General features: G+C 41.1%; 1 protein-coding gene across 5 annotated transcripts in view; it reads right to left on the reverse strand.

Annotated features, from left to right (window-relative positions):
- The window catches only part of MAST2 (microtubule associated serine/threonine kinase 2), a 187,181-nt gene that overhangs the window by 91,587 nt on the left and 77,999 nt on the right, over nt 1–17,595 (reverse strand). For 4 of the 5 annotated variants that reach the window (XM_021528648.2, XM_021528673.2, XM_021528643.2 and 1 more), the window contains one exon: nt 14,262–14,293. In XM_021528648.2, coding sequence (XP_021384323.2) covers nt 14,262–14,293 — 32 coding nt within the window. Of the gene's footprint in view, nt 1–5,642; nt 5,850–14,261; nt 14,294–17,595 lie in introns of all 5 variants that reach the window. The other variant, XM_077785364.1, reaches the window with a different exon arrangement.

A 17,595-nucleotide genomic window follows, 5' to 3' on the forward strand; every position in this document is an offset into this window, starting at 1 on the left:
CATGTCTTCAAAAAGCAATTTTTTAAGGAAACACATTGGAAATGAACCTGCTGCTCGTGGGCAGAATCAGTCCTGGGCTGACACACACAGCTATGTAAAACAACCTCTGCATCCCCTCAGCTCCAGGCCATGAAGGTGACACCAGCTACTCACTGTTAGGACATCTCTACTATTAGTGCTTCAGCACAAGACATTAACAGGCCTCTTTGCACACTCACTGATTTTCCAAATTAAAACTAAAAATAGCCCCTGGTTGCCTCATAGTCCAATTAAAAACAAATCTTGGAAAATGCATGGCACTGTCTATCAACAATATTAAACACATGACTGTCTGGTTAAGAATTTTATTTATTTCTCAGAACTATTCCCTTGCCAGGAATCTTTCACTGCTCTGGTTGTTTCTGTATCCAAGATCAAAATGGCTTAGAAGGAGAGACTACTTGGAAGGAGCACACCACTGTCGTTAGAGGAACTGTCTGTTATTTGAGCATTAGGACAGAAGAAGAAAGGCTTCAATATTTACTGCAGTCTCTTAAGAACCTTCTGAACTCTTCATTCCTCCCTAGAAGTTGCTGATACATCCCAAGCATCCCAAACTCTGAACAGTGCAGGGTAGTAAAGGAGTCAGCTCAAACAAGGGTGCACCAGCAGATCACAGTCTTCAAACACAATTATATAGAAAAACCAGTTATGAACCATAACCTTACATGGTTTATAGGTAAAATGGCCAACAAACAGTAAAGCTCTCCAACTTCTAAAGTCACAAGCACAAGCTCCCCTCTGGGAGCCTCCAATTTCCCAGGTCAAACCACCAGGTTATGATTTACAATTGGTCCCATGGAGGGCAGCCAAATGGTGAGCCTGGAAGGAGACAAGAATTCACACCTCAGGCTACAAACCCCAGGGTTTAACTCTTCTGCTACTGCAGCTCAAGGCAGGATGCAGGGATTTTTGCATTTACATAATGCCTTCACATCAAAAAATTATATAAGGCAGGCCATCATGCCTCAGTATTGCCAACCATATTAAACAAACAGTTTACCATCAGCCCAAGACACACAAAAAGTTATCTGAGCCTGTCACATTTCAAGTATCACCAGTGTGTCCCTCCCATGTAGTTTTCTGGATGGGAAAAATTATTCCCAAGAATAATAAACAGTACAAAGGAAAAGGAATAAGGAGAAAAAAATCCATTAAAAAATAAATCAGTTCTGGGAAAATCATTCATTCAATGTGATATGTAGATTAGAATTCAGTTGCCAAAAGCTTACCTACTCAAAATTCATAATTTCACATTATGCATAATGATATATCCACAAGGTTGTTCTGTTTCTCATTATTCTTGAATTGCTGATCTACACTGGTTCCAAAAGTGACATTATGCCATCTTGCAGTCAACTCTGACCAATTATTTAGTACATTCAAGAAAGCAGAACCTGTACCAAATCAAGCACTAAACCAGGAGGATAACACTTACTGCAAAACCAGAACAATTTCCAAATGTCATTCAAACTGAATATAGGCCTCTTCATTAATCCTCCAGCATTTGTCGAATAGGAAAATCTAATTTAAAAAAAAATTAAAACCTGTATGATATCAGGTGACTTTATACTAAGCAAAATTTAGACAAAGATAGGAAACCATCAACAACTTTTGATAAGCCTTGAGATATTTCAAAATAAGAACAAAGAAACTTATCAAGTCTGAATTCTGAAATGTTTTTGATCTTCCTTAAAAATAAGGAAATTCTGTGTACAGCTACGGCCCTGGTGTTGTAAAATATATGCAGTCTTCAAAACCCAAACCTCAGGTGATCTGGGGACGTGTGTGCCAAGAATACATCCTTGTGCTGAGGAAGGGATTTCTGCACCTGACTGAAGCAGCAGGGCTGGAGTTACAAGACTCTCATCAAGGCACACGAGCAATCCTCAGGCACAAGATAAAGAGCCATGGGCTAACAGGAGACCCATTCCAAGAAGGTGGATGTCCCCATCCCCACCCTCTGGTGAGGGCTTGCTGACCAGCACCCTGCAAATCTGGAAAGCCCGCTGGATTCCTTGCAATGGAGCAGACCTGCCCAGGACACTGCCCACCCAACCTCACTCATACACCCAAACAAGCCATAGCTCTAAATATACGTCTCCCCTCATCCACTGCAACAGCTTGTACAAAAAAGGCTTTAAATAAAGGCAGGCAGCCCTCCAGGAGATTTTCTGTATGCCTATGTATAATGTATTCTTGTTACTTACCACAGTTATTGATGAAAGGCTTGTTTCCTAGAATAGGCTTTTTATGTAAATAAATTAATATATTCTTAAATTATATCACAGATGTCCATAAAATCCTAATTATATAAAACTCATAACATTGTAATTACACACTGATCAAGTAATTATGTACTGTGCTTAAAGACTATTTTGGAGCAACGTTAGGTTTCCCATTTTGTTTTACTTAAATAAGACAGCAAGGGTCTGGTCACCATCACATCTACAAATGGTGACCAGATTTTGTAGAGGCTAGCAGAATTTCTATTAAACTATTCTGAAAAGCTATAAAAAAATTAATAGCTATTTCCAATAGACTTCATTAAAGCTAAAATTTCCAAGGGAAAACATTCCTATAAAAATAACCTCTACCATACATCCCTATAAGAACATGTTCCACAACTGGCATGAATTCATGAAATTGAAATAGCACGAGAAAATGCCCCTTGAATGATCCAGCTGAAGCCAACTCTTCCCTTGGTTTGTTAGGAAATTGAAGCAAATTTCCACTGAGACTTCACCTCAGCTGCAGCACTCAGAGATGCCAGAAAAACAGCACCTGGACACTTTCATCCTTTTTACCACAAACAAATTAAACTGTTTCTAGAATTACTGAAAATGTCTTATCTCTTACTGAGGGTGTTACTCAGAATGTAACATTTTCTGGAATGGGGGTAATTGCACTCTCCTTTAATCTCACGGTTCATCACTTCCAAGTTAGAACAATCAATTCATGACATCTCTTAAGCAACTTGAGAGCAAAAAATGCTGTAAAATCATATTTTTGATTAAATTAGAGGACAAATATGGGTGCACAAAGATTTGCCAGCTCATAAAGAGGACCAGCTGTGAAACATGGCCTCATTTTCTTCTTCAGTAATTTGACTTGCCTGTTACCCCCAGAAGAGTGCAAACCAGATCCCAAGACAAAAATCAGAACTTGTTTAATTCTGGACATAATTCTCTTTTCTTCCTAAAGATGCATGACCTTAATTCCAACCCACATTTCCATCAACTATAGCAGTCCTATTCCACCTGCTATCAATTTGGTTTTATTGTAATCAGACACATTTCCTTTTACTCTTTTGCAAGGTTTACATTATTTTCATTTGTTCAAGGTTATGTCTAAAATATTTTCCATCTCAATTATATTAATTCTTTCAGAAGCCATGAACTTCCATGCCATCTGTCTTGACATCAGATGCACCAACAGTTGTTCATCTGTCGACATAAAATTATCAATGGCACCACGAAATATAGGGAAGAAGGGAAAATCTCTGCAATTTCTTGTAAATGCAATATACCAAAGGTTAAAAGTGAGGAAGATTTAATGTGAAGGCACAAGTTTTTCTTGTTACATTTTCCAGCAGTTCCCTGCATAGCCATGGAAATGAATCACTGCCTGGCTAACCTGAGGTGCTAAGCTGAGCAGATCAATGACAGTGGTAACTTGCCAAGATGAACCTTTGCTCTAAGCAAGCAGGAATGGCTATCACTGGCACCGTAACCAAGTAAACAAAACTGCAACAAAGAAAGACAGGATAAAACAGGATCAAGAGCTGCACAGGTGAAAGCAACAACGACAAAAATAAAAACTTATTATAGTCGACCTAAGCTCTCATACAGAACCATGTATCTGTGAATCATCAACCATTCAGTATTTAAAGAGCAGATGGCTGGAAGGTCCTCATATGTGAAAAATATTATTATCAAGGAGTCCATAGTAACAGTGGAATAAAGCTTGCTATTAAGACTTTTATATGAACTGTTCTTAAAGAGTAAATTATTCACTGACCCATGTCAGAACACTGAAAATTGAAGGTTTCTCAGAGAAAGAAAAAGCAGTAAGTACCAAAAACGCTCTTGAAAATAATCAATAAGCATCAGATCTCATCTCCAAAAAGAACAGTTCTCAACTGACTTTAACAATAATCTAATCTTTACATTTAATTGCCACTTACCAGTCTGTTAATTAGCCCCAAGGCTAAACAGCATTTAATTGAGTTTAACCACCCTTGTTTAAAGGAACATTACCCAATACCAGCCTTTAAATAATAAAAATTCATTTAAAATTAGATTGATGGCCATGACATTGAAATGTTAGGAGACTGCTCTGTAGTCACTGCCCTTCACTTCCCCCAAGTGCTGCAAAGTGAGCACCTTATTAAGAATTGTCACCAAGTACTGCCCATCGTGCAGGAAAGCAGCAGATGCTGGGCAAGCCTCTCCCCATGGCCATGCACAGTGAGGACAGACACATGCAACATCCCTTTCCTCTGCTGACAACCTGATTTCCACTCAACAGATGTCATATACATTACTCTACATTAGGGGGGCAGAAGCCTAAAATAGTTCAACTTCACATTTTCAGGTTAGTCCTACCAGAACTGGCCAGCAAGACCAACCTCCCTCTGAAATAACATCTAGATTCAGGGGCTATAGCATTACCACCTGATGAGTAACTGAAATTTGACCAGCCACATCCACCCTGCAGCATGTGAACTTCAAAACCAGCCCTCTGGTGCTATGTTGGCTCAAGTTTTAAGTAGGTACCACTGAGCTCCAGTTTCATAACCACACATGCAAAGATCTCCAGCATGTGTGAGCCTTCGCCTGGGACTGTCCCCCTGAGAGCTGGTGACATTTCCCCTGCGTGAAGAAGCTGAAGGTTTCCCCTGGGGTGCTTGATGGCTGTGCCTGTCCCACAGGAGCCCAGTGAGGAACAAGAGCTAATCCTGAAGGGTAAATATATCAGTTGAGCTGTTAAGTGCTTTAATATAAACTGAGCTGGTTTGGACTATTTCTGCTTTAGAAACTTGCATCCTTCATTCAAGCCTGCTAACAACAGGCTTGATTCTACTCCTTATCCTTTGTATACCCTGTGTTTGGAGACTTCAGCCTGCCAGCCTCTGTAAGAAAGCAGAGTGGATTTCCAGAGAACAGAAGAGGGTATAGTATTTAGCACAGACCCACTACTTAGGCAGGAGTTTTTAAGGACCCCCCCTTTAGGCTGCTTTACTTTTAAAGTTGTTTTCCTGACACCAGATATGCCTGTGAGGGCTTCTCTGCTGCATGGTACAAGCTGCACATGTGCCAACACAAGGTACCACCAGGAACAGGTATGCACACACCAGCAGACAGGTTTCCATTCCTAAATCAAATTTATCTTTTTCCCTACATAGGGCCTACACAAACTAGAAAAAGTTCATCCCAATACGCAACATCCACTTGAACACTAAATGGCTGGAAGTAAGTTGTGAGTAGGAAGCTGTTTCCTTCTGTTAGATGTTAATCTCTTGAACTCTAAAGCTGTTAAGTTCATAGATGGTTATGCCAACACTAAACTGTTAAAAATCCCTAGTTGATACCTCTCCTTACCTCCACTGAAAAGGATGGCTGTAGCACGGACTAGATGGATTGCTCTGGGCTTGTGAGTTCAGGTAAAATACTAGAGGAGAAGTGACAAGTGCACAGTCAGCACTAAATGGGAATTTAAGATGCTGCAGGCCTGGAGCAGATGTAGGAGAGAACATGTGCTGATGAACCTCATTTCCTCGGCAGTGGGAGAACAAAGAAGAGGAGATTCTGACAAGGTACCATGGCAGAAAAAAAAAATCATGGTCAATATCACATCTTCTGTTTCAATAAAGAAAAAAAAAATTCAAAATACAAGTTATATCTTCTAAACAAATGCAATAAACTAAGTGGTAAAAAGTCATTCCTTTCCATTGTCATTCAAACCAAAATGTATTTTTCAGTCAATTTAATATACATTCAAAGTTATTTTTCCACTACAAAACCCCTCCAATCTGGAATTATCCAAATCCTTTCTTGCAGTGATTTCCAGGCTTTCTGGAATACACACTATTGTCAATCTCTAATTCAAATGTTTATTTGAGAAAAATGAATAAATTAATAATGGCACCAGCAGCACACATAGACCATTTCTATCACTGCCTTCACAATTTGGGAGCCATGGTTCTATGCCACAGCTGTGGCAATAACCAAAAGACACAACTGTGAAAATATGAATGACACAAACTATTAACTAGAAAACAACATTTAGCAGTGGCAGTTGTTTTAGAGCAACAACTAATTAAGCCTGAAAGCAGCACTGCAAAATGGCTTTATTCTAATTTTAGCAGAGGGGAAACTGAGGCATGAAGAGGTTTAGTGACATGTCCACAGCACACCCATGGTAGCATCAGGATTGTAGCTGAGGGTGCTGATGCCCAGCCCTGTGCTCAGTTTTGTGAATTATCCTGCTTTTGCAGGGTCAGCAGCCAAGGCACGTTTTTATTCACACAGGGAACAGAAGAGGTCTCAAAGTAGCTGCTTTTCAAAAAGCTGCAAACAGACTTGTACATAAGCACAGAGCAGAGGTTCTAACACCTACTTTAGTGAACTATACACGATGAGATGTCCTTCACTAGAAATAAAGTAAAAGTTAACTTACAATTATTGGTATTACACTGTATGCTTATGTATTAGAATACAAATTAGTGCCACTGTATTCTTACACTGATAACTTTGATTTTTGACTGAGGGCTGAAAAATATTTTCTATTTACAATATTTAAACACAAAAGTGAGCAAAATGGAAATTTAGGCATGCTTCAGTTTTGGTTAGAATTCAGATATTTTACACTTAGCGTCCTGAAGTCAAGCATGTTTGTCCATGTTCCTAGCTTTTAATTTCCTAGTGAATCCAAATACTTATCAGTAAAGCAACCTTTATATACTGGAAATCCTCCCCACCAGCAATCTCTGCTTAAACAGCTGATGAGCTTTACAGTCTGCAGACAGAAAAGGTTAAGCCTGCCTCTTACCCTGCTCCTCCCTCCACTGACTACACGATAGATTCTTTTCACCCCCTCTACTTATGAACACAGTACTAAACATGCAATTTCCTTAATTTTACCTAATAGAAACAATAAATATAATTATGATCATAAATAGCAGTTTCCATTAGTAGATTTCAAAGCACTTATAAAGGAAAAGCATTTAAAAAGGAAATGCTTGTTAAAATTCCATTTGTAGAAATACACGTGACAATGCGGCAATGTAAGCTAAGACTTCTTGCTTCAAATCTAGAAGTTTTCAAAAGCATTCTTAATGCTAGAAGACAGCACAGGTAGCAAAGGTTTCTAAAGATTTTAGCACTGTGACAGCCTTCTGACAGATTATTAAAAGTGCTTTTTAAATCTGAAGAATGATCAAACTAGAAAGACAGAGTTACAAACATTTAGTTTGACTACACTAATGACTGGGACAAAATTTAACCACAATGTATCCCAGTTAAAAACCTTGAAACATTGCTCTTTTTTTTTGGCTACCCTTCATGGTTAATACTCCACAAAAGTAAAATGCTAAAGCTTCCAAAACAAAATTTAATGTACAGCCAAACAAGCATGACAAATAAGAAAGTTCTAACAAATCAAAGCAAAGTCTATTGGCCACAGAAAATTCTGGCTGGTTTTTCTTCTTCATAGCTTCAATCTGAAATTATTAGGTGCAATTTATTTTTCACAACAGTCCTTACTGGATCCGCAGAGATGGGGCTCCAAGCTTCTGTTTCCTCCGCTTCATCATTGTGCTGATACACTGATGTGCCTCCTCCCAGCCTAAGAGGCTTAGGGCTGGGAAGGAGAGGCCGCTGTTATCGCTCCAACGCAGAGCACAGAACAATCAGTGCAATTCCGAGCTCTTCGCACACCCCCAGTGCCACAGAGACCTCGGCAGCTCAGTGATGGTCCAGATTAACCACACAGCTCATGTCAAAAACCTAATTATTTATATTTTAAAAAATCAGATTAAAAAAATCTCAGAGCATCCGGCGAAAGGACGCGGAGCCGAGCAGAAGGGGAGGAAGGTGCCGGGACACAGCGGCCGCCTGACCTGTCACAGCGCCAGCCCCGCGCTGCCGCCGGGGCGCGGCGCATCGCATCAGCCGCCCCTGTCCCAGCTCCCGCGGGCAGAGCAGCCTTCCCCGGCGGCGAGACACGGCGCCGGGGCACAGCGAAAGGCTCTGGCAGGGTCTCGGGTCCCGGCAGCGGCCCGAAAGCCGCCGGCGCTGGGGCAGGGCAGCGCCCGCTCCCAGGGCCCGGCAGAGCCCTCAGCGGGCGCGGCAGCAGCTGCGCCCGGCCGGCGGGACCGGGAGCCAGCCCCCGTCAGAAATCAACCCCCTCCACTTGCAGCTTCAAACACCTTCCCGAAACTGCTCCCACAGAGACTGCACGGGCTGCAGCGCCGGGAGCAGGGCACAGCGCTGGCAGCAGCCCGGGGAGCCGCATGCCGCAGGGGAGGAAGGGGCAACACCTTCACTAGGAGGAAATGCTCCCTTCACACTTCTGCCTGCAAACGGGGACTTCAGTCAGCTCAAAATCTATTCTGTGCTATTAACAAAACTGCCCAAATCGATGTCCAGCATTTTTAAAATGTGTATTTGTAAGAATGTTACTTTCCTCAAAAGAAGTTTCCACATATATGTTTGATAGGCTTTAGAGTGCTAAAGGCTGCTATTCACAAGTACTCATCAACCAAGTCAAATCCCAGGTGACAACTCTGATCGTCAGACCTTCCCAAGATTCTGATCGCAGTGCCACACTACGAAATCCCAATCTCTCAGCAATTAGGAAAACAGAGTGCAAGGCTGAGGATGAAGGGCCGGGATGGTTGTTCCTTACACAAGCAAAGCCCCTGCCCCCACTCTGTGCCTCTGGAGTCAGACAGCATAGCAAGCAACAAAAAGTACAAATTTGGTATGCTGCGAATAATTCTATTGTACTTATTAAATGAGAGCCTGGATTAAGTAGTGGAAACTTGACAATAAAAACTGCACAAAATACTTTTTCCACTTTTAAATCCTTGATTAAAACCTCCATAAATTCTTTGTCTCTAAGATTACAATCTATTCATAACACTAGAATACTCCTGATTCACCAAATCACTTCTTTTAAAGAAACAAGACTTTCAAATAATTTTTAAAGTCTAATACAGGAATAGCAGCACTGCTGTGGAGCCCCACAAGAATAATTTGCACGTTCCACCTCCAGAACCAGCCCTATGGATCAGCTTAAGAGCAGGAGGTTATTTTTGACCTACTGCTTGTGAGCTGCTTCTACATGCCAGAGAAGGATGGGGTGGTCAGAAGAGTGCACCTCTTTCTCTTCCCATCTATATAAAGCACCACAAGCAGCATGCATTGACTGGAGGCATTATTTCTTACTTTATTTCCACATCCAAATCAGAACAGAGTGCAAAAGCAGCAAAATTCCCTACTCCTTTCCAGACCCATTTTTCATCCACTTCCTGCACTTTGGCTTTCCCACTCTTGGGACAATGGCACTTGCTCCTGGCAGGGAAACGGCATCGATCCATCACCAGCAGAAACACTCACCCGCCAAGACGAGCAGAAACTGAATTATATACTCCATTTCTCTGCAGATACAGAGGAAATTCCCACAGCACCTGAGCATGGCAGCACGAAGACGTAAACCACTAAAGGCCAGAAATTTTCCTTCCTGCCATCAAAATTCTTATTGTTTCAAAGGTCTAAACATTAAAAAGAATACAAGTAGTTCAGCACATCACCCCAAAGAAATTCCTTGCTGTGTTTGTGTGTTATTTTACTGTCAAGAAGTTGGGGGCAAGTTTAACAAATTATGATGAAGACTTGTTTAATGAAAACCCCTCAGAAATGTCTAGGGCAGCAGATACTAAGAATCTTCAGAGGTTTAAAGTAGAATGGTAGTGCAGAGAAGAAGGGAGAGAATGAGAGAAAACAAGTCCCACAGGGGACATAAGCTGCCTTAAAAAGTGATTAGAAGGAATAAAGACCACCATAAAAGGCTTGCACACATCTTCAGCAAACACTTTTATGTTCCTTGCCATATTTCAGAGTTAGACATAAAAGCTTCAGGTAAATACTACTCTTCACCACCACCAGTCACCATCAAAACAACAACGTGTAATATTTGGTTCATATAAATGTGTACTTTTACTATATTCTGAATTAAAACTATTTATTCATGTTTCTTATGCCTCCCTTTTCTTTTGCCATTTGTATACAGCCTTTTAAAGTATATTTGATACAGATGGTTGATAGCAGGAAATAATTAACAAAAAAAACTTACAGCTGAAGTTAGAAACTGGTTTAGCAATTTTAGTTTGCTGAGGAAATTACTCTTTTCAAATTTGGATATAATATGGGAAAGCTGTGTTTTCTTTTTACAAAATTTTACATTTAGAAAGCACAAAAGTTACAGCAACCCACACTATGAACCCTGCCTTAGAAACCATGAGGATTTAAAATATAAACCCGCATTTTTCATTAAAAAGTCCGAACAGGTCAGTAAGGTTTATGGTATACCGAACCGAATATATAATTAATTTATTCTTATTATTGGGATACTGAACAAGAAAACAGATGGCTCAAGGGCAACCCCAACTGGATTTAGTGACTACTGCTCAGCCAAGGAGGCAAGCAGAAGCAATAGTGAGGCCCTGGCTGGTGCTGGGCATCCTGCAGCCACAATGAAATGCAGTTGGCAGCCTGATCTGGGTGCTGAACTGCTCTCAGACACCTGAACACACAGAGATGCTTCACCACAGGACACTCCTGCTGCAAGGTCCCCACTTTCGTTCTTTCAAGTCTGGAACATCTCTACTGCACGTGCAGGTGCACATCAAAACCATGTGAAACTGCAGCCAACAATACAGAAAACAATCTCTGTACAGAGAATAGAACAGGAAAATGGCTGAAAATAATTAAACCACTTCAACTAATAGGCTGGAGATCAAAGTTTGAGTTTATCATGCCACATTCACTATTTGAAACTAAAGAAAATATTCATGAATGGTAATTATTTCTTTTGTGAACAAAGCATGGGGAAAAACATAACCAATACATTTATATGCATAATTCATTAAAGGAAAACTTTGAACTCTGATTATTGAACCACACCAGAGACAAAATATAACTACCTATTTCTGTTCTCTAACTATTCAGTCTCTCAGCAGCCTACAACTCAGCTGAATATCATCTCCTTTAGTGCATTAAACATAACCCCCCCATAGAAACACAAACACTTTAAGCATATTAACAACAAAATGGTATCTAAATTATCAGGCATTTCTCTTAATGTCACCCTGCATACAATTCCCCCATCTATTTTACATGTCTGCTCACTCTGTGTTGACAATTTCAAAATTAGGATTGCAAGATTACCCAAGTGCAAAGCCATCCTTTACAGTGTGTTTCCTTCTGCTAATACGGAAACAGTCATCAACACTCATCAACAGATTTCACAGGCTCCATCCCACCATTCATTCTTTTCAGCTCCCACCCAAGAGCTTCTTTAGGTGTCAAAATTTCTCAGGCTCTCCTGACAAAAGCAGTGAGACATGTAACTCCACTCCTTTTCCTTTGCACAAATAAGCACAGCAACTCTTGTTGTCCCTGTTTATAATTAGTTCCTGCAATATAATAATGATTACTCATACCAACCCAGGAAATAAGAAGCATTGAGAGTCATACAAAGAAAAAGTTAGAAGCATTGTCAGAAATAGCTCATCCTTTTTCATTCAGCAATGACAAATACTCGAGCTGATCAGCAGGCTAAAACCTTTCTAACTCAACAATCCAGCAAAGCAATCACCAAACCAGTCAGCAGTAGAGCAGTAGTAGATTTTTTACAGAATTAAGTGCACCCCAACCTCCAGACTAGCACACAAAAACAAGCTGAGTGGCTGATTTCTGTATATACTTCAGCTGCTACTGAACTGCTACAAAGGCTGGAGTTTGTGCAGAAAATGGATGCACCTCTTGAGGGTTTTTGTCTCCAAGCCAGGTACTTCATCCTCCTGTCCATCCCTGCTTCTGCTTCTGTCAGTGAACAAAAGTCAGTGACTGACAGTCAATGAATAAGGACATGGCTACAACTACAACTATCCCTGCTCATCAGCCATAGCACAGCAGCAGCTTTTCAGAATAAATTTTATTTTCAGAATTTATTTTTACTTATGAGGTTCACAGTTAAGTTGATTCCAGAGAAGAAAAGCCTCCAGAAGAACTGAAAACTGCCCACAGTTAAAATGCCACTATTTTTGAATGGTTGAACAAATTTATACATAGTATATGTATATTTTACCTTATATTACACACATATCTTATAGTTATTCCCTTGATATAAATTACTCTAATTTCTACTTAAAAAACAAAGAGGATTTTTTTAAATCAAGTAACTCTGATACTGGGATATGCAAAATCATGCAGATCAATTCCACAAGAGCCTTTTCAGTGAACCTGTACATTTCATAGTACAGCATCAATACAGGTCTACATCAGCCACAATGCATACTGACTTCATGAACAGTTAAAACTTCTCAAACAACAAGACCTCATTTGGTTCTGCTACACTTGGTACTTGACTATAGAATCTGTAATTCCAGAAACTACAATCAAATAATCAACTAGATAACACAGGTAACTAAGACATTTCAATTCTTCATAGATTTTTAGTCTCACTAATAGCTGCAACCTTGTGCTTAAAATTTATGGCCTGGATCTTCTGGCACAGGTTGCTAAATTACTTCACATAGTGACAGCTTAAAAGGCACTCACTCGTGGAAGAAAACTAAACTGAAGTAATAGTAATAAAAATTGCAGAAGTAATACAGAAATAAAATATTCAGTCATTTGGTTTAGTTACCAGTAACTAAAACACTTCACATCTGAAGCACTTCATTTGTATTACAGATAGTTCAAATTAAAATATGTAAGTAGTCTTGTGTCATACCCACCTCCATGCTGGAATGAGCTGGAATATCTCTGGCATCCTCAATTCCAAAAGTTTTGTGCAACAAAAAACTTACTGGTAACTCACTGCTCCACTATTTGATCAAAGAACCTTCATAATCTTCAAATGATGAACACCACCTGTCTTAGAAATCTCTCAAATCTCGTTAAGCCAGCCTTTGAGGCATACTGGTTAAAAAAAAAACCCAAAACCAGTCAGTGCTTCATGTTCTTTAAATAACTCCCTGACTGGTTTATCATTGTCATATGAACTAAACAAAAAGGTCTGGTCATGCCCCACTTTTAAAAAGAGACCTTTTGATCCTCTGTATTGTTCAGCCCTGAATCACTAGCTCTACACAGCATTTTCCAAACACTGTTTCTTATACAAAGGGGATAGCTTAGACTGAAAGACTGAAAATCATTTCTCATTAGAACCAGAAACCTGAGGAAGAAAGGTTATAAGCTTTTGTGTGCTTCATGTCTCTAGTCCACAAGCTTTGAGAAACAATTTTAAATCATAATGCAATAGCAGGCAGTACAAAAGCTTTCTCTTTTATATAATGCAATCAATAATGCAATTTCTTCCATCATAAATCTGTAAGCATAGCAGAAGCTGAGCTCTTATAATACCATTGAAACACCAAGTTAGTTTGCTAAAATTCTTTAAGCATCATAATGCATTAAAAAAAATTGCTGTTCGTTTAAACAACAGTTTTAAAAGCCTACTTTTCCTGACATATCTTTATTGAGATACGTCTATCAGGCTGCCTCCTCCACAAACACCTGACCTGTGTGGCCCAGGAGCTTTGTGCTTAGACTTCTGTCAACAGACTGTTTGAAGAGCAGTGATCAGAGCTGTCCATATTGCATAAATAATCAGTGACTCCTCTGGAGGCACTGCAGCCACGTCAGAGTGGCAGCACTCAACACTGCAGCTACTTTGGTATCAGGATCAGCTCAAGCTGGTAATTAGAAGTAAGCTTACACTACCACTGCTTTTCCTGCTACACTTAAGGAAATGAATAGAGGCTTCAGTCTCACAGAAATCCAAGCTAGCTGTTTCCAAGCCCATGACAGATTCTTGAAAATGTTTAACAGAAGAAACAGAGTATCTGCCCATTTAAATTACTTCCACAACTGAACAGCTATATATGTTCAAAACAAACCAAGGGATGAATAAAGAATAATTATACTTACAAGCTTCCTCTTCTGGGGAGACTGAGCTCTTTCTGGAAAAAAAAAAAAAGCATAAAAACCTTGAGTTAATTTTACTTTTTATTATATATTACTGATTTATTTATCAATAAATTACTGAGGTGGAATGAATAAAGAGCTGGCCATTTCCCAGCGCATGCTCAGTGTGAAACTGCACAGCTCTGCTGCTGCACATTCACAAAGCACAGTCTGGGGTATGAGAGTTGCTCATTTTGCCTAAACAATCATTGCCTTTGGAGTTAAAAATCATAAGTACTCAACAGAGCAAACATAACTTTGAAATTCAAGCCTGAGCAAAGATAAGGCAGTAATTAATTCTGTCCTACATACCTCATCAGCATCAGACCAAACCACTTCCAGAAGCATGGAACGTGGTGTGCCTGCAGCTGCTGAAGTATGGTCTCACACTCTCACCAAAAGGAAGAATTAATGCCATAGAGTGGATTTGGGGGGTAATTTGGGTTTTTTTCAGAAACAAACATTAGTTGTACTACGTATTATCAAAAAAAATTTGAGACCAAATACAATTTCCTCTTCTCAGCAGCATTTTGCATTTCAGCAGCACAAGCAAAGGCAGAGGGGAGATTTTGCGGGTTTTATTGCAGCCAAGAGCCCGGGGGGCATCCCCAGGCACCAGCACTGACGGACATGGCACATCCCCCGGCACTGCCCAACCCGGCACTGTCCCCATGCCCGGCGCTGTCCCCCAGCATTGTCCCCATCCCCGGCACTGTCCCCCAGCATTGTCCCCATCCCCGGCACTGTCCCCATGCCCGGCGCTGTCCCCATCCCGGCACTGTCCCCATGCCCGTCCCCATCCCGGCACTGTCCCCACCCCGGCACTGTCCCCATCCCGGCACTGTCCCCATGCCCGTCCCCATTCCGGCACTGTCCCCACCCCGGCACTGTCCCCATCCCGGCACTGTCCCCATGCCCGTCCCCATCCCGGCACTGTCCCCACCCCGGCACTGTCCCCATCCCGGCACTGTCCCCATGCCCGTCCCCATCCCGGCACTGTCCCCATCCCGGCACTGTCCCCACCCCGTCCCCATCCCGGCACTGTCCCCATGCCCGTCCCCATCCCGGCACTGTCCCCATCCCGGCACTGTCCCCATGCCCGTCCCCGCAATCCCCGGCCCCGCCCGGCTGCGGGGCTGCGCTCCCGCCGGACACCGCCAGGTGGCAGCCGCGGCCGCCGCCCCGGGCCCCGATTCTGGGGTTTTCTCCTCAAAACAAGGGCTCGGGCTGGGCTCGGGCTGTGCTCGTCCCGGCCGAGCCGGCAAGCAGCAGCACGGCCGGGGCCAACTGGATGTCAGCGTACTGATCTACGGGATGTGCTTCTCATCCCCTCTAAGAAAAAAAAATAAAATCACTGTTTCCCCTCAATACTGAAAAAAATTAATAGGAAAACAAAAATCAAATCCTTAAGTTGGTACGGTAATATCTTTTCCATCTTTAGCTACAGTGTTTGTGTTGACTGACATGACTGACAATGCTATTGACAGGCAGTGACTGGTCTGATCAGTCATACGTGGGATTTGGCTTCAAGTTTTTCAAAGATACCACCAAAAAGTTACAGCCACTAATAACAAACAAACAAACAATTAAATAAATAAACTCTTACATGCCATTATTCTTTTTAAGTATTACTTCTCCATAATTTGAAATTTCATTACAGTTTAACAGTACCAAGCAAATTCCATGTGTGAATTATCTCAAGGCTGACAGCTTACAGCATCAAGAAATAAATTCCTGTCATCAGACAAACTTGTCAAGATCTAATCAAAACACTTCAAGTGCGTAAGATAATAAATCATTAGCATCTATAATAGGTTGTGTGGTTTATAGTCTAAAAAAGGTACTTCTTCCACTATCATTTGTAAGAAAGAATTAGTTTCCAACTGTGAAACCTGTGTAAGCAAGGACAGCTTTTTGCTACTGCAAATTAATAAAAAAAACAGGTAATGTATAATAGATATTATATGTTATTCTGCTTCTGTGGATAGTGTGTTACTTAGACATTCATATACATCTCTTTCGTCATATGAGCAGCTGTATTTAATTTATGCTTTTTAAAGAAGATGGCACCTCTTGGCAGAAGGCACTTTTCCTATTCAAATGACATATTTCTGTTGATTCCAACACAGTAAGCCCCAGAAATTTTTAGAATGTATGTATAAAGCTCTGGAATTTCATAGTACTGGATGAAAAAGCAAAAGAGTGACCTTTAAATCTCTCTAGATACCTTCTCGTTTTTTAACTTCTAGGGTTCATTTTTACAAGCTTTGCTCTAGTCATTAGAGCTGAAAAGTCATTTAAAGAGAGAACACTCCCTTGCAGCAGCACAGCTCTGGTAATTGTGACTTGTAATTACCAGACATACATCACAAGAAACATGGTCCAGGAACAGGAATGGACAAATCCTTTCCTTTACAGAATGCTTGCTCTACTCAAACAATATGACATTTAATACTTCCTACAATGTAGGTAATTCAGGTTAAAATGCATGCTAGTTTAGGAGGAGGACTGCCTAGGGGTTTGTTCCTGAAAGCATCCCTTGGAAACTGAGTTTCCAAACAAGGAAGGAACAAAGTCCTAGCAGATGACATCTCAATGCAATTGAAATGTTATCCTATCCATGTAGGAATTGTCTTCATTCTGCACCGCCACCTTGACAAACACAGTGCAGCTGTGGAATCAATAGGCAGTAGTTCACATTTAATACCACTGTGGTCTCGACAACAAAGAGCACAATCAAAACAATCAATTTTTATACCTGTTGTTCCACTATGCCTCAGTTCATGTTAGTCTTAAAATCCCTCTCACAAACCCTAACAGCCACACAGCCCAACACGACCCGGCCTCTGCAGCACTTTCCATGTCCTCTGGAGAAATGACAATGCCCTCTCCCAGCTCTCTGCCCTTTTCTGCCTCTCCAAAGCTGGTAACAGCCCCTATAATCCCCCAAACAAGCCATGAATGGTGGGGCCAAAGCAAAAGCACCAGAGCTGGACATTACACAGCCACGAGCAGTGTAATTACAATTTGCTTTTCCCAAATCACCAGGGAGTTTGTGTGTGAAGAAGTTACATCCCAGAGAGAAAATAAGTGGAGATGGAAAGAAGGAGGGAGCAGACTGCAGACAACTGCTGAACTGTGGCAGACACATTGTTCTCTCTCTCAGGACTTGTTCACAGAGGAGCACAGAGAGAAGAAAGGGAAAACTATTTCTATTCCTGCTCCTTGTTTTCCCATGTGGGATGTGTTTGGAGAATTGTTTACCTGGGGTGATTGCTTGATTGGATTCTGGTGAGGA

The sequence above is a fragment of the Lonchura striata genome, chromosome 9 (genome assembly GCF_046129695.1).
Source record: "Lonchura striata isolate bLonStr1 chromosome 9, bLonStr1.mat, whole genome shotgun sequence".
Classification (NCBI taxonomy): Eukaryota; Metazoa; Chordata; class Aves; order Passeriformes; family Estrildidae; genus Lonchura; species Lonchura striata.